The sequence below is a fragment of the Aquarana catesbeiana genome, linkage group LG10 (assembly GCF_042186555.1).
Source record: "Aquarana catesbeiana isolate 2022-GZ linkage group LG10, ASM4218655v1, whole genome shotgun sequence".
NCBI classification, from domain to species: Eukaryota; Metazoa; Chordata; class Amphibia; order Anura; family Ranidae; genus Aquarana; species Aquarana catesbeiana.
Genome location: NC_133333.1, coordinates 218,374,522 through 218,396,977, shown reverse-complemented (window position 1 = coordinate 218,396,977; position 22,456 = coordinate 218,374,522). Strand labels below are relative to the sequence as shown.

The window sequence follows — 22,456 nt, the reverse complement described above, 5'->3', positions numbered from 1 at the left end:
TGTGTGAACTGCCCTCCAATAAATCACACTCCATTACAGCAGATTCTTCCCCAGCCAAGGAAAGTGACACCAGGACCTGAAAGTGACGGTTTACATGTCGCTTCCAGAGTCAGTAACAGGAAAGGGAGAGCAGAGAATGGACGTTTACTGATCTCCCTCCCCTCTAAGTGGCGGCACCTTCCATGCTGGTCCCAGGCCCACCGATGGTCACACAGAGTCCAGGAAACATTGTGGGGGCGCACTAGAAGTAATGGGGGTGTGTGAAGTATGTAAAAAATAACAAAGCCAACGGTGTAGTTTCTACAGTGGTGGCAGTAAAAGGGTTAAAGTAAAATAAGCAGCGTCTATGAAACCAACATTAAACAAAATATAGTCCATGTGTCTGTGTGTAAATAGGTCAGCTGCAAGGCTGATAAATGGGTTCCTGTGTCCACATAGGGGGGTCTTGGGATTCAGCAGGGGGCACAGGATTCCACATATTCTGTGACTGCTGAACGAGAGAAAAGAGTCAGAGTATACTTAAAGTTACTCTAGTGATAGGTAAGGAAGAAGCTCATGGCTACAGAGTCTTGCTAAAACTAGACTAGATGGAAATTTATAGAAGTAGCTTAGAACCTCTGGGACTTGTAGTTCCATACTGGTTGCGTGTTGCTAGTTGGACACTGGCTGCTTGGACTTGTAGTTCTGTATTGGCTGTGTGCCGCTATCTGGACTGCTGGGATATGTGGTGCTACCCTGACGATTGAAATCATTGTTTGGAGCTTGTAGAAACCATGGGTTTTTATTTTACACCCCCTTTCACACTAGCAGGCCCATCGTGTCAGTTTTTCAAGCGAACCTGATCGGACCCTCCAGTCTCCTCTATGGAGCAGACATGTGTCTGTTTACACCCACCAACATCAGATCTGATCCTATCCGTTAAAAACAGACAGATGGGGATCCGTTCCCAATCCGCCTGGCGGATCAGATCGGATGGCAGAGAAGAGAGCGGGCTGTGTCTGCTTGGCATAAGCGCAGCGGACATGGACGAGCTATCTACCCTGCTTGGTGGGGATCAGCGGACAAGTTCCCTGCTGAGCAGGTGGACTGTTTGTACCTGTGAACCACTTTCCCAAGTTAACTCTGCACATTACAACCAACTCTCATTGCTACAGTGCTGAATGGCTCATAAATTTGGTTATAGATAACTGGCATTATCGTATAAAAATATATCTAAATCCCAATTAATTTTTTTTGGCTGGCTGCATGCTACTAGTTGGACACTGACCGCTTGGACTTGTAGTTCTGCATTGGCTGTGTGCCGCTATCTGGACTGCTGGGATGTGTGGTGCTACCCTGATGAGTGAAATCATTGCTTGGAGTTTGGAGCACGTGGATTCTTTATTTTGTGAATCGATGGAACTTTGACCCACGTTTGTTACATTGTTCCCTCCATTCTGGTCCAAGCTCAAAAAAAAAACACTACACATCGCACCTGCGTGCGCTCTCTCCATCTGCGCTCCTAGTTTGTCCAAGCAACCAATGTTCTTGTTTTAGATCTTCGCAATATATATATATATATATATATATATATATATATATATATATATATATATATATATTTATATTTCAACACGAGACCCTCTGGATTATCTGTGCCCATTTCTGATACCTCTTCCACCCCCCTCCCAATAAAACAGGTTGCCCAACACAGATCTAAACTGCTTTATAATTTACTATTTTCTAAGGCATTAGATCTTGTAGTCTCCTAGCAACATTCTCTCCCTGGGGCAGCTACAAGAAGATCTGGAGGCTCTGATCACCTAGAAGGCAGGCTGAAGGGGGAATGCATTAGGCTGAAGTCCCTAAAGAATAAGCATCTTATAATCATCAAATATATCTCTAACTTGTGCTAATCCCTTCCAGTTCCCCGGAGTACAGACAACCCTCCTGAGGAAGACATGGAATGAAGACTCCACACACCACTGTGATAGGCATAGATTGTATTAACAGTCAGTACAACACAAATCTGCTCTCCGTATTATATGCAAAATGCATCTTATTGCTGACTGAACGATCCAAATAAAACATTATTTCTTGTTTTAATGTGAATCTGTGGTTTGCCCACGCAGAACAATGCAACAAGTTTGGTTAATGCCGCGTACACACGACTGGACTTTAAGGCATACTTGGTCCTGCGGACCGGAGTCCGTCGGACAATTCAATCGTGTGTGGGCTCCAGCGGACTTTTTTTCCCCAAAAGTTCGACGGACCTAGAAATGAAACATGTTTCAAATCTTTTCGATGGACTCAAGTCCGGCCGAAAAGTCCGCTCGTCTGTATGCTAGTCCGACGGACAAAAACTGACGCTAGGGCAGCTATTGGCTACTGGTTATGAACTTCCTTGTTTTAGTCCGGTCGTACGTCATCACGTACAAATCCGTCAGACTTAGGCAGGTCCGTTCATTCGGAAAGTCCGTCATAAAGTCTGTGGATAAGTACACAGGACAAAGTCTGCCATAAAGTCCGCTTGTGTGTACGCAGCATTACTGTAGCCCTTGCCAAAAGAATATACTCACCTTCCCTTAGCTCCCCGCTACTCTATCTAGCCACAGGGAGAAAAAAGAAAGCCCTGAGTAAGCTACAAGTTGCCAGAGTTGTACTTTCCCAATGCTAAGGCCTCCCTGTAAAGCAATGAATGGCTCAGCACTGTCGTGTTAGGCACATGATCCTCAATAAGCAAAATACTGGATTTTTTTTGGCTTCTGTAGACAAATGGAATAGCAGGGGAGCAAAGGAAAGGTCTCCAAGCGCACCTTTAGAATTCCCAGTCTCCGACCCTACTCCTGCATCATACGTCTGCAGTCTCCGACCCTACTCCTGCATCATACGTCTGCAGCCTCCGACCCTTCTCCTGCATCATACGTCTGCAGCCTCCGACCCTTCTCCTGCATCATACGTCTGCAGCCTCCGACCCTTCTCCTGCATCATACGTCTGCAGCCTCCGAACCTTCTCCTGCATCATACGTCTGCAGCCTCCGACCCTTCTCCTGCATCATACGTCTGCAGCCTCCGACCCTTCTCCTGCATCATACGTCTGCAGCCTCCGACCCTTCTCCTGCATCATACGTCTGCAGCCTCCGACCCTTCTCCTGCATCATACGTCTGCAGCCTCCGACCCTTCTCCTGCATCATACGTCTGCAGCCTCCGACCCTTCTCCTGCATCATACGTCTGCAGCCTCCGACCCTTCTCCTGCATCATACGTCTGCAGCCTCCGACCCTTCTCCTGCATCATACGTCTGCAGCCTCCGACCCTTCTCCTGCATCATACGTCTGCAGCCTCCGACCCTTCTCCTGCATCATACGTCTGCAGCCTCCGACCCTTCTCCTGCATCATACGTCTGCAGCCTCCGACCCTTCTCCTGCATCATACGTCTGCAGCCTCCGACCCTTCTCCTGCATCATACGTCTGCAGCCTCCGACCCTTCTCCTGCATCATACGTCTGCAGCCTCCGACCCTTCTCCTGCATCATACGTCTGCAGCCTCCGACCCTTCTCCTGCATCATACGTCTGCAGCCTCCGACCCTTCTCCTGCATCATACGTCTGCAGCCTCCGACCCTTCTCCTGCATCATACGTCTGCAGCCTCCGACCCTTCTCCTGCATCATACGTCTGCAGCCTCCGACCCTTCTCCTGCATCATACGTCTGCAGCCTCCGACCCTTCTCCTGCATCATACGTCTGCAGCCTCCGACCCTTCTCCTGCATCATACGTCTGCAGCCTCCGACCCTTCTCCTGCATCATACGTCTGCAGCCTCCGACCCTTCTCCTGCATCATACGTCTGCAGCCTCCGACCCTTCTCCTGCATCATACGTCTGCAGCCTCCGACCCTTCTCCTGCATCATACGTCTGCAGCCTCCGACCCTTCTCCTGCATCATACGTCTGCAGCCTCCGACCCTTCTCCTGCATCATACGTCTGCAGCCTCCGACCCTTCTCCTGCATCATACGTCTGCAGCCTCCGACCCTTCTCCTGCATCATACGTCTGCAGCCTCCGACCCTTCTCCTGCATCATACGTCTGCAGTCTCCGACCCTTCTCCTGCATCATACGTCTGCAGTCTCTGACTATCTCCTGTATAACGTCTGCAGTCTCTGACCATCTTCTTTAACATGTTCGCTGTCTCTGACCATCTTCTGTGAATTGTATTTGCTTTGCAATGCAACAAGTTTACTTTAAGGCCACAGAGCAACATGGGAGTGAAAGAAAGTTAAATAACGACTTTAAAGCAAATTGAACTACTGTATCTTGCTGAAGTGAACTAGCATTAATGCAGAAGCACATACAATGAACAGACTGCTTCAAACCTCATCTCGCTTGTATGATATTGGCTGTCCTCTGTGACACCTGCTACTGTCATTTTTTTTGGCAATGTCTTACGGTAGGCCTCTCCTCTTCCCACACAGCCTCTCCTCTTCCCACATAGTGCTGATGGTAATCTAGTGGGAGGTGAGCTCAGTGAATGAGAAGTATCGGGGTATATAAACAGTGTAGACAGTGAGGACATTGATGAGTCCAACACATATCTCTGGAAATGATGAAATCTAAATGCTGTTTTCCAGCCCTTAAAACAATGGTGAGAAGGAAAATTTCAACTTGGCATTAAAACAAAATACAAAACAGAAATCAGTCAACACACATCATTGGATGTACCATAAACTCACACAGATCATTGGGATCAAATGGCCGTGGTGGGTCAGGTTCCCATTCATCCGCATCAGAGTCCTCCCCTTCTTCATCTTCATCCTCTTCCTCATCATCATCGTCGTCATCGTCATCATCATCATCATCCTCGTCATCCTCATCCTCATCATCCTTGGCCTGCGAGTTGGTGTTCGGACCTTCCAAAGTAGTCATGTTTGTTGTGCTCTCCACACCCTCCACAGGAGGTAAGCTGCCATCGTGCACCGATAACGATGCCTGAATATTACCGCAAATTAAAACAAAATGGATTACACATACACTTCACTAGAAATACTGCTTTTACTACCAGTGGCCAATGACTGACTTTGCTCCACCCCCTCCCCTACAACAGACTACCAGTGGGGTGGATTTGAACAAATGCCCAGGTAACAGGGCCCATGGTTTTTATCCAAACCCTTGCCTACCTTGATGGTATCATGAAAAATTTTGTAAGATGAACATTTCAGATACTCACCCATCTAGTGGATCCAGCGCGGTCATGCAGAATCCTTTCAGAAATCTGCACTGTTGCGTCCCGCGCCACCATCTTCTTATATGATATCATCGAGAGGCTCGTTGGCTCTTGTGGGTTTGTGATGATGTGCTGCTAGCCTCACCCTGCTCCTCCTTTCTCAATGGAGCACAATGAGTCCTGGGATACGTGTCATGCATATCTCAGGAGGCAAAAGGGAGGGTAGTGCACGTCATTCGCCTAGGCATGACATGCAGGGAGCGGGGCTGAACTGAAAAAAAAGGAAATGAACAAACAGAAAAATAATAGTGCACTCCACATGTAAGGGAAGGGGGGGGGGGGGGGGTGGAGAGGAGGGAACTTAAATATGAGGGTGAAGATCCGCTTTAAAAGTGTTCCCTTCCTCCTCCTTTACCTCCTACCTAATTTGTATAAAAAGAGATCTAGGTACTCACTTATTTTTAATCCAGTCCAGTCTGGTCAGGTGATCTTACAGCTTCAGCTCTTCTGTGTCAGTAAGCAGCTACTTCAGGGGAGAGGAGGGAGCACAGGCAATGCCATGGGAGTCTATAGGCGACGTCAAGCACGTTGCCTTCAGCTGTTGAGTGTTCCCCTACCAAGAGCTGCAGAATCACCTGACCAGCTCAGATCGGATTGAAAATCTGTAAAAATTGGCCAACATTCGGTTTGTGTGTGTGGCAGCAGCCAGTCCGAGAGAAACCGGCTGTTTGGCCGGCTTCTGTTGAATGATAATGCTGGAAAGCGAGAAGCCGACCGACTCCAGATCCACCCTCTCAGCCAATGGCTGAGAGTGCTGACTGGGGGGGAGGGGGGGTCAGAACACAAAAGAACAGCAGCAGAGATCGCTGCACTAACGTCGGATCCTTAGTAGAGCTGCTCCGACCAGAGCTGTCTGTTTTTTTTTCGTTCAACCCGCCGGGATGAACGAAAAAAAAAACAAAAAAAAAACCTAGTGGTGTGTACCAGGCTTTAATCTTTGCACAACATAACACAGGAAGTGTACGGAGGACACAGGACCGCTCTGAATTTCTTTGCACTAATCAAACAATTGCCAAAATATTTTCACTAAAATAAATAATATACAGTCTGCGCTAATGGAAAAAATATGGGGGCAGCCAGCAAGAAACCAACATATCTCATTTCTAAACAGATCACAGAATATATGCAAAGCCTACCAAAGAAATAAGTTATGTAATGCATAAACTTAATATAGAAGTGCCTAATAAAAACTAAAAAATTAATGTGCTATAAATTAAGTGTCATAATTACGAAAAACGTTCATAAATCAGTTCTTTAAAGTGCAACAAATCACCCATCAATCTGTAAAGAGTAAAAAATCTATGTGACATCCAAATCCGCAAATAGTGGAAATGAGAAAGCCATCACCCAGAGTTAAGTATTAGGCATTCCAGAGCTTCAACCTTCCCAATAGGAGGCAGAAAACGCATGCATTACAATCCCCAGGATGGATGGATCTCTCTGTGCCTCCAGTACACTGCAGCCTGATCCACAAACACTTGATTTCCACTATATGACCCTCTATACCTACACACAATTTATTTATTTGTTTCAGGTATGGATATTTAATACATAGTTACATTGCTCCAGCTTGGACCTATATAACCATGTATATACCATACCTGGCCAATGCCATTGGAAGCTGAAGTCACAGATGTAGACACGACTACTCCAGTGATCTCCTGCACCTAGCAGGTGCCCTGCTCCTTTAAGAACACAGGAGACTGGCCACTCGGCAAAGCATTCTCTGACTGGAAGAGGTGGAAAGCGTGACATCACCGCCTCGCCTCTCCAGCACATCCAATCAGAGAATGCTCTGCAGTCATTCACGTTGTGCAGCCAACCTCCTGTCTTCAGAATGCAGCAGGGCAGCCGCTAGGTGCGGGACCCACAAGCAAGTGGAGATCACTGGAGCAGCAGAAGCTACTTTAATGATTTCCAGCTTCCAGGGCATTGGTCAGGTATGGACCATTGTAACTATGTATAAAATATCCACAGCTGGAATTCTTCTTTAATATGTGAAAAGAAGCCAAGTGTTACACCTGCTGAATACCTATGAAAATACTAAATATAAATTTGCAATATTCTGCATTTACCTGACAAATACAGAATATTTGTCAGGTAAAGAAAGTAAAGAAAAACCATACAAATGTGTATGCGTTTCTTTTATTCTTTGCAGCACATAGGCCTGTTTTCTTCAGCTAGTTGTAAAACAGTTAGCCTGCAGAGAGTCGGCTGACCTTACATGCCCCTTCAGCTGAAGGGTTAGACTTGGCACAGCTGGTACAACATTTAAAGCTTTTGTCTGATTAAAAAAGAAAGAAAGAGCACCGTGCCTTTAAAATGAAGCTGCCTGGCCTCCAAGTGAAGCGTGGGATGATTGGAAAGATGATTAATTCATAAGCTGCTGCTGCCCCCTGAGGAGAGACTTGTGTACTGTTCTTTTATCCATTCAATCGTCACACCTCCTGAGCGCCCATTAATCTTTCAGCACTACAGATGTGTGAGCCGCCGCTAAAATCTGCACTGGTGAGCACCGAGTCTTTTCTGTATTTGCAACAATGGAAAAAGGTGCAGAGACTACATGCTGTATAATTCAAACATATGTAACTAACTGCACTGGATGCAGGCGGTGAGCCCTTCTGGTGTTTGCAACAATGGCAGTTCATTAGAAGAAGGTGCATAGCGGCAGGCTGTATAATTCACATAATATGCAACTAAAATTTGCAGCAAACCCAGGCAGTGAGCCCTTGCTGTACCAACGTCATAAGCAGCTTATCGGCTGCAGGCTGTACTGATTTACATCGTATGTAACAAGGTAATAAAAACATTGCCCATTATAGATATCTGCATCCACAGCTCCGAAAAAAATAAATCAATCCTGGGATTTAAATGCCTATTGTGACATACAGTAGATATAAAAAGTCTATACACCCCTGATAAAGTATTTAAGGGTGTGCACACTTATGCAACCATATTATTTTATTTTTACTTCCCTCCACCTAAAAGATTTCAGTTTGTTGTTCAACTGAGTTGTCCAGTTTATAGGTTTCTGTGATGTGAAAAAATGAGACAAAGATAAATAATTTCAGAACTTTTTCCACCTTTAAAGTGGAGTTCCGACAAAAAAAAAAAAAAAAAAAAAAAAATTAAAATGCTGCAGCTGCTGACTTAATAATCGGACACCTGTCCCAGGGTCCAGCGATGCAGGGGAACGAAGCCCCGCTCATCTCCCCCTCCTCTCTGTGGCGCTGGCATTGTCACTGTGGGCGCCCGGCTGGGGCTACACAGCCAGGCACGCACTGCGCATGCGCGAGCCGCGCTGTGACTGGCCGGGAAATCATCTGGGACCTGTGATGGGTCCCAGATGATTGCCGAGAGGGAGGGGGGGAGAGGTCAACTTACTTCCAGCACCGTGGGTTTCCACTCCCCCCCTCAAAAAAAATTACATGCCAAATGTGCAAATGTGGAATGTCAGGGGGTCACCTTCCCTTAAAGCAGAAGTTCCATTCTTGGGTGGAACTCCGGTTTAATGTGACCTATAAACTGGACAACTCAGTTGAACAACAAACTGAAATCTTTTCGGTGGAGGGAAGTAAAAATAAAATAATATGGTTGCATAAGTGTGCACACCCTTAAATACTTTGTTGAAGCACCTTTTGATGTTATTACAGCACTCAGTCTTTTTGGGTAGGAGTCTATCAGCATGGCACATCTGAAATTGGCTATTCGCCCATTGTGCTTTGCAAAAACACTCCAAATCTGTCAGATTGCGAGGGCATCTCCTATGCACAGCCCTCTTCAGATCACCCCACAGATTTTCAATCGGATTCAGGACTGGGCTCTGGCTGGGCCATTACAAAACTTATCTTCTTCTGGTGAAGCCATTCCTTTGTTGATTTGGATGTATGCTCTGGGTCGTTGTCATGCTGAAAGATGAAGTTCCTCTTCATGTTCAACTTTCTAGCAGAAGCCTGAAGGGTTTGTGCCAATATTGACTGGTATTTGGAACTGTTCATAATTCCCTCTACCTTGACCAAGGCCCCTGTTCAAGCTGAAGAAAAATAGCTCCAAAGCATGATGCTACCACCACCATGCTTCACTGTGGGTATGGTGTTCTTTTGGTGGTGTTTTTGCACCAAACATATCTTTTGGAATTATAGCCAAAAAGTTCAACCTTGGTTTCATCAGAACATAACATTTTCTCATTTTGCTTTTGGGAGACTTCATATGTGTTTTTGCAAAATGCATCCGGGCTTGGATATTTTTCTTCGTAAGAAAAGGCTTCCATCTTGCCTCTCTACCCCATAGCCCAGACATATGAAGAACACTGGAGATTGTTGTCACATGTACCACAAAGCCAGTACTTGCCAGATATTCCTGCAGCTCCTTTAATGTTGCTGTAGGCCTCTTGGCAGCCTCCGTGACCAGTTTTCTTCTCGTCTTTTCATCAATTTTGGAGGGACGTCCAGTTCTTGGTAATGTCACTGTTGCGCCATATTTTCTCCACTTGGTGATGACTGTCTTCACTGTGTTCTTGGAAATTCTTTTGTACCCTTCTCCTGACTGATATCTTTTAACAACGAGATCCCTCTGATGCTTTGGAAGCTCTCTGGGGACCATAGCTTTTGCTGTAGGGTGCGACTAGGAAAATGTCAGGAAAGACCTACTAGAACAGCTGAACTTTATTTGGGGTTAATCAGAGGCACTTTAAATGAGTTAACACAAGTTTTAATGTGATTGCTTAATTCTGAACACAGCTACATCCACAGTTATAAAAGGGTGTGCACACTTATGCAACCACATTATTTTATTTTTTTATTTTTACTTGCCTAAAAGATTTCAGTTTGTTTTTTAATTGAGTTGTACGGTTTATAGGTCACATTGAAAAGGTGGAAAAAAAGTTCTGAAATGATTTATATTTGTCTCATTTTTTTACATCACAGAAACCTGACATTTTAACAGGGGTGTGTAGACTTTTTATATCCACTGTAGGCATTACTAGATTTTAAGGCTGGGTTCACACTGATGTGGTCCGCCGCATCGCATATCATTTGTACTGGATTTGCTTCGTATTCCTGTACAAATGACATGCAAATTCAGTGCGGTGTGAACTGAGCCATACATAATGTATGGCTCAATTCGCACTGGATCTGCACCAAAAACGTTCAGTACCCTTTTTTTGTCTGCATTGGAATCGGATGGCATGGGTTTTCAGACACATGCAATCCGATTCAAAAGTTTGCACTGCGAACCAATTTGGGGGTGTCATTAACTTTATATTGACATCCGCAGTGTTTCGCAGAGCACAGTGTGAACTGCCTGTGATTCTACTGTGCTGTGGGAAGCGCATAGGAATCGCTGTGGTTCTCACACTGCATCAGTGTGAATCGGTCCTAAAGCAGAACCAGCTGCCTCGAGTAAACAGATGTTAAAATAAAAACTATTCAGTGTGTAAATCGGTCAGCTGATCTGCATGTCTGATCAGTGAACTCTATTATGCCAAACCCATTTGAGCTATCCTGCCAGGAAGCCGTCACCACAAACCGCCAATCACAAGCAGCCAAGGCATTTTCCACCCCACAAGCAAGGGGCACGTATACACAAGGAAACCGGGGAATCTCCTGCCACTGGCTATTGTACTTTGACAGCTGGCACCAAACAGGGAATGGATCTGATTAGATGCAGCCACTGCTTGGCTGACAATTTTCCCCCTGGGCCCTTTGGTTTTTAGATAGAAAGATGTCAGACAGGAAGCTACCGACAGGGCCATACACTGCTCCAATGGGACACGCAGCGGCCACCCACAGCTCGAACGGGATGTGCAGTGAAGGAGCAGTGGGAGAGAAAAGGACAGAGCAGGATTCGCTGGGCTTATAAATGTGTTTATCCTGGATAACCAAGTATTAAAGGTAACTGGCATATGGGGAGTAATTTTCATGGGTATGGGGGAAGGTCCGCTTTAAAGGGTGCTGTAGCAACTGCTGACTGGTCAACCTGTATGAAACACTGGAGAAACATATTGCCAGCACACCATAGATCTTTTAAGTCCATGTTTATTATTATTGAAAACATCAAATCACAGTGTAGATAGTGCAAAGTTTCAGGTCACGTAGGACTCCTACTTCGTTGAGAATGTGCCCTGAAAAATCGACTTTTTGTCAGAAATTCGTCTGTATTCTCATAGCTGTACATCAGCAGTGCAAGTTCATCTAATGCACTGCTGCCTATGAGTGCTATTCTAAACAGATTTGTGGCTGTCACTACTATGCTGCTCATGGTTCTCCTTGCTGGAGAGGTATTTGTACTCAAGAACCTGTAGTGCAGGGATCTCTCTGCTTCATCCATTCTGTAGAACTGTGCTTCCTCCACCTCTGTCATTACTTCACTAGTCCTCATGGGTGCAGTTCTGACATAAGAAAGTAAATTACTGCTCTTCTACCAAGATAGCCACCTTCACACAGGGACATGGGGCAGCACAAGGCATAGTAGGGCAGTTCTTTGACTGCCATATTTTTTTATATACAGGCATACCCCACTTTTAAGTACACATTGGGGTTAATTTATCAAAGCTGGAAAGTGCAAAATCAGGCTCACTTCTGCATAGAAACCAATGAGCTTCTAACCCCAGCTTGTTCAATTAAGCTTTGGTAATAAAACCTGGAAGCGCATTGGTTTCTATGCAGAAGTGAGCCTGATTTTGCACTTTCCAGCTTTAGTAAATAAACCCCATTGTGTACTTAAAAGTGGGGTATGCCTGTATAGCATCCAAAATGTAGTTCTTCTTTTTACCTGGAGTCCTATCACTTATCAACTCTATTCAGAAATGTATGTAAATCTCCTGCTAACCTACATAATGCGTAGGCTTACCTGTGACATAGGCTCCAACGACATGGCTTGGGTGGACTCTGGGACGCTGCTGAGAACTGCCAGGTTAGCGGTATTCATGCTCTGGGAAGCGGGAAGCAACACAGTCACCTGGAACAAAGACAACAACATGAGAGGTGATCAGTCTCATAACACAGATAGGCTTATTCAGTTAGGCACTGGCTTATGGCCACAATACAGCACTCTGCTAGAGCCCAACTACCCTATACTGGGGAAAGGGGAACTTTTCCTGCCACTATGTACTCCACTGTGCCAAGAATTACTGAACTCTACACTTCCCCCAAAATGTCATAGTCTTCATACAGTGAAGGAGTCTCAAGACCCTATATGACCTCACTTCCTTCTCAGTGACCAGGAAGCCCAGCATGATGAAGTAAGAGATTGGGGGGGGAATAAGAACACCACATGCTTAAGGAGCAGCTGTATCCAGTGCTTATATACTTCTTCCACCTCCCTACTTGGAATCCCTGATAGTTCTTTTAAAAGATTACATTTTATTAAATTTTTCAAAATAAATTTTAAAAAAATGCACAAGAGCGAGGACCAGACACCTCCCCTCCAATAATATAGTAACATCTGAGGTAGTTGCAATTTGCAATCCACACATTTACATATTAAATATATTAGGGATGAGCAGGCAGTATACTGCCCCATATAGAGGGCGACAAAGTGTTTAATGCACTTGGGGGGCATTCTGTCTCTACCACTGTGCTTGGACTATGGGGGGACAGAAAAGGAGAGGGAGGGTAAAAGAGAAGGGGGGGTCCAGCTGGGTTAAGCCCAACAGCGTATTTAGTATTGTGTGATATGTAGGTGTTATAGGAAAAGTTGGATAACATAGAAAAGGGACGTCAAAAAAAGGCAGATGAGTAGTCCATCAAGTCTGCCTGTTTCTTATTTTGTTTTTTTGGTTAACTTTGTCTGAGTATAGATCTATGTTTGTCCCAAGCATGTTCAAAGCCATTTACTGTTGACTGTCTTACTACCTCCGCTGGAAGTTTATTCCAACCATTAACTACCCTTTCAGTAAAAGAATACTTTCTAAAACTAGTTTTGAACTTTCCTCCAGTTAGTTTGAGGTCATGTCCCTGGTGTTTTTGATTTTGGTTTCATATTGAACCTGCCCTCATGAACCTTATTCACCCCCTTGATGCATTTAAAGGTTTCAATCATGTCTCCCCTTTCCCTTCTTTCCTCCAGACTGTCCATGTTAAGTTCCCGAAGTTGCTCTAGATAGATTTTATCTGCCAGATCTTTCACCATTTTTGTCACTCGTCTCTGGACTCATTCCATCTTATCAATATCTTTTTGTAAGGTCTCCAGAACTGGACACAGCATTCTAAATGAGGTCTCACTAAAGATCTATACAGTAAAATGCTTGTAATCCAAAGCACGTATATATCAAAGCATTTTTTTACAAGGTCTAAAAGAGAAGAGAGGCACCTCTAAGTGTAGCAATAAGTTGCTAAATGTTGTACCTTCATTAAATGTAACCATATTGCTACACTTAGAGGCTCCTCTCTTCTTTTTTATACTCCAGTTGTGACATGACGCTACTCTTATATCAAGACATCGCTTCTTTATCAAGGCAAAATTTGTTAAAACATTTTGCTTGCCTTGCAAAACGCTCTCAAACCAAGTTACTCTCAAACCAAGGTTTTACTGTATAGGGGAATCAGATCTGCCTTCCTCCTGCTAAGGGCAGAGTACCCCATGTTGTGATAAAGGGTGGGCAGCACTCATGTAGATGGGGTGTTAATTCTTCCATTTTCATGAGATAAAGTTCTTTGGTCCATTCTCCAATGTCTGGTATCAGCATCCTGCCTGCTGAGGGATCTTTGGAGACCTTTTTATATCGCCTTCAGCAGTCCAGGGATAACTGAGAGAAGGGCTATCTCTGGGGATCATTGGCTACAGTGTGCCTGTTAGCTGGGTGCACAGTTGTAAAATGGAGTTCTAGTAGGGTTGGATAAGGAGGAAGGAACTCCAAATGCTTGCTTGCTGCATTGGGAAGTTATCCCTTCTCTGCCTGTCCAGGAAAATGAGTGGCGCTCAAGCTACTGGTGTTATAGACCGCACTGAAAACCTGACCCGAGTTTCTAATCCTTCTCCACAACATCAGCAGCACAAAAAGGCTTGGCTGGAAACATAATGAAAGGTGAAAATGTGGTAAAATCTAAATAGAGGTGTAAACCAGTGAAGGTCTTTACAGCCTTCTTCCCATGAACTTTAACCTTAAAATGCACCTGTCATAAAAAAAAAAAAAAAAAAAAAAAAAAAGTCTATATAAACTAAGAGTACTAAGCAAAAACAATTGTCATGAGGTGTTTGGTACATACCACTTGATGTCAAAATAATGGTTTGAAAGCTTCATGCAAATCTCCAAATCTGAGGAAACAGATCAGACACCCCAACATTCCACAATGCAGTGCTGGATCTCAGCAATATATTGAGATGTGTGCATTGATACAGAGAGCTCTGACTTAAAGGGGAGCTTTATGCCCTTCTCCCCCCAACTCTTCTGCTTTGTGCACTTTTTTTTGGGGGGGGGGCAGGTACCTGGTTTTGAGAGGTACCTGGTTTTGAGAGGTACCTGCTTCCACTTCTGGTCAGATCGGCACGGTGATCCACCAAAAGTTTTCCTCAGTCACTATGGGATTCATTTTCTGTATGCTGCAAAAAAACCTGGTTGATTCTGCTGTGATCTGTCCCTCCCTCCTTGTCTGTGTCCCCGCTGCATCCTGAGATTGTGTAGACCATCTGTAGATATCTACTGAGTTTTAGTTCCCTTCTAAGATGTTCATGCCGCCTTTTTCTTATCTGGGCAGCCCATGTGACTATAGAATTCCACACACACTCTCCGAATAAATGACAGCCCACTCCTTCCCTCCTCCTCTATGCACATTAAACAGCTCTACACTATGTAGGTGGGATATGACATGTTTATTGATGGATGCATAACCTCCCTGTAATTCTAACCACATACAAACAATAAAACGCAGGCTGGAGGGGCATGAAACAGGCTGTGATTAGTGGAGCCTCTCCCAAGATAGTCCACACCATGTTTTTGCACAAAATAATAAAGATTTGAGTTCAAATACATATTTGTATGACAATTTAAAACAAAGTAGAAGCTCCTCCGGCTGTTGTTTCCCTACAGACAGGCTTGGAAATATTTAGGTCATGTGACAGCTGTATATCGATTAGGAAAAAAAGGTACTTAGATTTTTTTTTTTTTATTGAAATAAATAAATACAGTGCCATAATCCACATACATAAAGAGAAGGGATACTGTATATTAAAGTGTGTGTTGAGTATCACTTTACGGCATTTAGGGATATGTTGTATCAGTGTCTAGTGACAGTTTTTAATCGGTAGAGTCATTGTCTGGAACTGGCTGGAGGTGACAGCACAGTGTGTCTCTGTGAGCAGTGAGAGTTTGTACTGCTCCAGCGGTTGAGAGATGTTTTCCTACAGTCACTATATGAGCCCGATTGCTTTTAAAGGGGTTGTAAAGGCACAAGGTTTTGCACCCTAATGCATTCTTTTCCTTACCCGAGCCCAATCCGATCCAGAGATGTGCACGAGCATACTGGCTCTAGCCGCTGTCTCTCTCCTCATTGGACAGATTGATAGCAGCAGGAGCCATTGGCTGCTGTCAATAAAATCCAGTGACACGGGAGCGGGGGGGTGGGGCCGAGTTCCGCTGTCTGTGTCAATGGACTCAGCAGCAGGACTCAGGAGCGGGTCCACATGGGTGCCCCCATTGAAAGCGGCTCTACCGTTGGGGCACCCGATAAAGATTAGGAGGAGACTGGAGCACCGGCGGGACACCCGGAAAGAAGAGGATCTTTTTTTTTTTTTTTTGCACAGAGCAGGTAAGTATAGGCATGTTTGTTATTCTTATGAGAAACAAAAAAAAAAAAAAGGAGGAGGGTTTCCAAACCCTTTAACACATCTGCATGTAACTTTTATCTTTAGAATAAAGCTGTTAGATGTTATGGAGAACACTGTGGTTTCTTTTATCTTTTTTGAGTTCATGATTTTTCTGGCTGATCTCTGCATCACGTGAGCTGAATCTACCTATGGAGTTAGCCCTGTTCTGGCTTTAAAGTGGCTGTAAACGCAGAAGGCTTTTTACCTTAACGCATTCTCTGCATTAAGGTGAAAAAAAAAAAAAAAAAACACACACACTTCTATTGTCAGCCCCCCCAAATACTTAACCGAGCCCAATCCCGATCAAGCGCTGCTCTCTCTCCCTCACTGGACTCCAATTAAAGCCACTGGGTCCTGCTGCTGTCATTTAAATCCAATGATGAGGAAACAGGGGACAGGGCCGAGACACACTTTGTGCGTTAATGGCTACACAGAGCATGGTTCGGGATCAAGCGCGTATTTGTGCCACCATAGGTAGCGGTTTCCTATGGTGGCACACAGAGAAGAGGAGGAGCCCAGTGCGCTGGCGGGGGGACCCAAGAAGAGGAGGATCAGGGCTGCTCTGTGCAAAACCATTGCACAGAGCAGGTTAAAAAAAAATGACATTTTTATTTAAAAAAAAAAAAAAAAAATTAATTACGGCGAGCCGCCGTAACTCTATATCGGCCCTTTAAGACGCTGTATTAGACGCGCGCGCGTGTCCGTAGCCGATGCAAGTGCCTGGCGGGCACAATGTCCGCCGGGCACCTGCAATCGCTCATGACAGAGCGAGAACCGGATCTGTGTGTGTAAACACACAAATCCCGGTTCTCTCAGGGGAGAGGAGAGAGATTGTGTGTTCATACTAAGTATGAACACCGATCTCTTCCCCCCCCCCGTTTAAGTCCCATCCTCCTACAGTTAGAGCAGACCTAGGGAACACAGTTAACCCCTTGATCGCCCCCTAGTGTTAACCCTTTCCCTGCCAGTGACATTTATACAGCAATCAGTGCATTTTTATAGCATTGCTTGCTGTAGAATTGTCAATGGTCTCAGAAATGTGTCAAAAGTGTCCAATTTGTCCGCCGCAATATTGCAGTCCCGATAAAAATCGCAGATCACCGCCATTACTAGTAAAAAAAAAAAAATAAAAATAATAATAAAAATGCCATAAATCTATCCCCTATTTTGTAGACGCGATAACTTTTGCGCAAACCAATCAATATACGCTTACTGCGATTCTTTTGTTTATAGCGCAAAACATAAAAAACGCAGAGGTGATCAAATACCACCAAAAGAAAGCTCTATTCGTGGGGAAAAAAAAGGATGTCAATTTTGTTTGGGTACAACGTCGCACAATCGCGCAATTGTCAGTTAAAGCGACGCAGTGCCGGATCGCAAAAAATGGCCTGGTCATAGAGCAGCCAAATCTTCCGGGGCTGAAGTGGTTAAAGGGGACATGTTCTGAATTACCTTTTTATTCAAGGTTTATTTAAGAAGATGTGAGTGTCCCCCCTGGGGAAGGTGGGGGTCACAGCTGTTTTGGCACCAGTGTAGATTTATGACTTCACATATCAAACAAAGATATTAGAAGAGGACATTTATGGACACTCATTTCTTTACAACATATTGCGTTTAGTTTTTCATTTTTATGTTCACACTTGATGACTTCGTGTTTTGATTTTTTACATTAACCACTTGACCTTCAGAAGATTTACCCCCCTTCATGACCAGGACTTTTTTTTGCTATACGGCACTGCATTACTTTAACTGACGATTGTGCAGTCATGCAACACTGTACCCAAATAAAATTTATATAATTTTCTCCCACAAATAGAGCTTTCTTTTGGTGGTATTTGTTCACCACTGGGTTATGTTTTGCCCTATAAAACAAATTAAGACCAACAGTTTAAAAAAAATAAAACATTTCCAATAAAAAGAAAAAAAAAATCTTTCAGATTTCTTCATAAATTTAGGCCAATATGTATTCTGTTACATATTTTTGGTAAAGAAAAAAAAAAAAATCTTCATAAGCGTATATTTATTGGTGCAAAAGTTATAGCATCTACAAACTATTGACTATATACTGTATACTATAGTATACTATACTATAGTATACAGTATATATAGTATACAGTATACATAGTATATACTATTCATTTATTTTTATTGTTTTATACTAGTAATGGTGGCGATTAGCGACTTATAGCATACTTAACATAGGGGAGCGATATTGCGGCAGTCAGTCCGACACTTTGTGGGAACCAGTGACACGAATACAGTTATCAGTGCTAAAAATATGCAGTTACTATACTAACACTGGCTGGGAAGGGGTTAAACATCTAGGGTGATCAAAAGGTTAAATGTGTGCCTAACCAGTGTTTTTGTGTACACTGTGTGCTGCTTTCACTAAGGGGTGTGATGGATTTGAATCCATTACATTCCCGCTGTTAGGAAAGAGCTCTGCGTTGTTTATATATGCAGAGCTCTGTCCAGCCTCTCTCCTTCAAAATCGGCGGTGGTGCTGGCGGACATCCATTGGCCGTCACCCACTAATCAATATATATATATATATATATATATATATATATATATATATATATATATATATATATATATATATATATATACACATATATACACACACACGATTCTGCACAGAACTGCTGCCCTGTAGCAATAAATCTGCTATGGGGTGGTCACTTTGTTGATCAATTTTTTTACGTGATACACTTTGTTGTGTGTAGAAGTGAGATGGTGCTCAAGCCGTCTGTTGCTCTAGGAATAATTATGCTGGTATGTGGCCTCCGGCCACATTCTGACACGTTTCACCTTGCCCACCGAGGCTTAGTCACAGAGGTGGGAGAAGTGAGCAGAACAGGGGTTTTTATGTGCATCAAGTCCCAGTGGGCGGGGTGAAACATGTCAGGGGCACATACTGCATATACTGAGATGAAGGGGCCAATTGTATAAAGAAGCAAGGATATATAGCAGTGGGGACTTGTATCCTAAAATACAGCAGTTTGACTGTGAAGGCGTGATACCCCCTTGAGCGGAGAGCATTAACATAGGGGAGCACAGAGTGGAGCACCTGCACTTTTATCTGTTTACAAGCACGGATAAACGGCACCAGTCACTTTAATTCAGAATGTTTGCTTTATATCTTTTCAACATATATGGACTGATTAACAATACCAGGACTTGATTATTCATAAATTCATCCAGATTGCTGCAATATATTTTTTAAGTTTCACTAAGTGTCACTTTATTAATTGCTTATTTCATCGTTGATGGTTTGCATATATCTATTCATTGTGTGGTTTGTTCACAAATAGCACTTGTCACTTTTATTTGGAAAAAAATGTTTTTCTGTTTATACTAACCAACACACATGGAACTAGGATCTGTTTGTTCAATTGGACTGTCATAACATGTGCTTAAAGTCACTATACATTTAGCACTTGTCACTTTACCTAATGTGTATTTATCCACATCAATTGCGGCATTTCACTTAAGCTTATTAAATAGAGTACTCTGATAGAGCATAGGTGCACAAGCACCAGCACTTTAAACACACATTTATAGAGCAGCGCCACGCCCACTATTTTCCCTGATTTTTTTTCCTATGGACCCTATATAGGTAGGCGTCTCAGTGGAGGCAGCAGCTCTCATTATAGTACACATAACCATCTGTGCGGAACACTCCCCAACTTCTTTTTACACTTTGTTATGTAATTTTTCATGTTGATATAGGTGCATGGGTATATAGTTTATGATTTCATGCACTAGGTAGGATTGATTTATCTGTATTGATCATGGCATATTTTTTTTTCACTTCAATTGCGAGCTGCTTAGAGTTAGGTGAAGGTTTTGTGCGAGATAATGTATAAGAAATGTAAACATGTACAAAAGTGACATGCAGCAAAGTTTCAAAAACCATGAGTTGTAGCAACATTAATACAGGAATGGTACCTGCTGGGTAGTAGCATCTTGCTGAACGTAAGCAACCTGTGGCTGATCTGTGAAGAGAGTCTTGGAAAGAAAAAAAAAAACACACAAAACAAAAATTTATTTTAATAATTTGATTAAAAGTTATATTACAATGTTCGTATTCCTTTCCCATCTTCAGCAATTACCTGAGAGCCATCCACAGGGTGGATATAGACCAAGGTGTGTTCAGAGGCGTCCACCGATGTGAATGATGAGGCATCGGCCGTGTACACCACCTGCTGCGAGGAGCGATCCTGGTCATCACTGTATACAATCTGTGCCACGGTGCCCCCATCTGGTACAAAATGCACCTGCAGAAAGCAACAGAAAAAAAAAAAAAAGATAGAAAAAATCAGTCTTTCATTCTAGCAAGGATCTGGTATGGACTCCTTCATGCCGAAGGAAAAACAGAACAAAACAAATAAATTCTCCTACTCTTGATGTGCATGGATATACTACATATGTGAGCATTACATGTTGTTTGTACCTGTAGCCAGGCCCGGAAACACCAGTGCACATTTTGCCTTCATGAGCTTCCTGATTCTGTGATCGTGGCACCCAATCGTCACTCAGCGACTGGGAGTGGTCCATGACAACACCATCACTGTGTGCTGGGGACATGCAACTGAGTGCAATCCCAACAAAATGCAGCAGCACATATGTAGCAGCACAGAATAAGACCCCATGCAGCCACATACATGCGTGCTGCTGCTGCTAAGGGGTTAAACAAGGTTGCTAACTGTAAAAAAGTCCTACAAATCCTAAACTGATTAATTAACACAAATCCATTAATGTGGTATTTAACTCAAAATTATAAAAAAAAACACGGACAGGCAGGGTTTTATGATAGAAGAGACCTTGTCTTCAATGCTTTCCCCTGTCAGTCAGTGGTAATGTACACTCAGCTGTGCATGTGCAGCTCAGAGTACATTTACGGCACCTACTGTGTGCCATGATGAAGTGACACTCGTGAGCATGGGTGGGACTGATGTCCTTGTGGCTTTACCATCCAAGTGGCCAAACAGCGCAATTCTGGAAGGAAGACCGGAAGAAGATGGGAGCACCCCTTCACTGACAACGCAGTACTGGAGGGCAACCTTTGACAGGTAAGTCTGTCATAATGTGCTAACATGCGGTATGGGAGATGCTTGACGTCATCATGCCCGCCGAGGCTTCTCCAGTGTGGAGTTTGTATTGTATGCTGATCCGATTTTAAATTGTATGTACCTATCTCTATTTTAAATAAATGCCGTAGTAGCAGTTTTACACTACGTGTGGCCTTTGTTCCTTTTCCCAATACAGTTTATGGTGATTTATTGATGATGCCTTGTGGGAGGGCGAAACGCGCTGACGTAATTTCAGGTGCCGAGCCCATACAACGTCACTTCCAGTTTTGGTGGAACGCATGCTGGATGCGGCGTTCCCGATTGTATTCTTGGAGTAATACACATGCCTATTTGATCTTGGAGTTTTGTAAGTAGGAATCAATGTTTGTGCAATGAACACCTTTTTTTTTTACAGTACTTTACTATTAGTTCCCTTTCTTTCCATTTATAAACTGCTGTGCTGGGGGAGATCTTTTCTGGACCTGTTAACATCAGTGCTGTTGGATTTTTGCTTGTTTGACCCTGAGACTGAAAAGCTAGGGGTCCAATAGATCTGCTGAGTGGGGACACAGAAGGGGAGTGTGTCACACCACAGAGTGGAAATTTGGAGCATGTTGCACTTTGTAGAAGATTGGAGCACAAGAGCACTTTTTTTGGATGTTATTTAATTTATTATATTATTTTCTTATTATTGTTCATATATTCAATTGGTATTAACCTGTACTCTGTTGCAAACATCATGTATTAAATTGTAGCTTAAGAGCACTATAAGAGAATATTTTTGTGACACATTCGTACACTATTTTGATAAGTTAGTGTTGCGAGCGCTGTAATCTCTATAAATTGTTTTTTATGCTGATATCTGGCCCGGTATAACTACTTTGGGAGCCATCTGAGTAACAATGGTTGGCGGTCCAATGTGGACTATCGCTGAATACCTGGAATCATTTAACAACATGCGTTATTGATCTCTGTTATAAGGGATCAATATAACCCAGTAAGAGACTCATATTTGTGGAGGAGGGCACAAGGTGATCATATCTATTTTGTCAAGAAGTGTTCACTTCATCAGTGGAAGACTGGAATCCTTCATACAACTGTTTGATGGACTCACTCTCATAATGTTTAATTTCAGATTTTTTTTTCTTTATTGCTTCTTCGGACATTTTTTCACACATTTATATATTATTTGTGATTTGTTTGGATGCACACTTATTATTTATGTATATAATGTATATGAACATGCAGTTGACTCCGTCTGAACTTACAGAGTGCCTCCTTCGTTCTTATTAAAAATGTTATCTCCATGTTACCAAAGCTC

General features: G+C 43.4%; 1 protein-coding gene across 1 annotated transcript in view; it reads right to left on the bottom strand.

The window, feature by feature from the left end:
- Nucleotides 1-22,456, bottom strand: part of PRDM10 (PR/SET domain 10) — a gene marked incomplete in the record, with an annotated part of 110,322 nt that overhangs the window by 43,970 nt on the left and 43,896 nt on the right. The window contains 4 exon segments of the mRNA XM_073603323.1: nt 4,707-4,962; nt 12,107-12,214; nt 20,012-20,071; nt 20,176-20,340. Of these exon segments, the coding sequence (XP_073459424.1) occupies nt 4,707-4,962; nt 12,107-12,214; nt 20,012-20,071; nt 20,176-20,340 (589 nt within the window).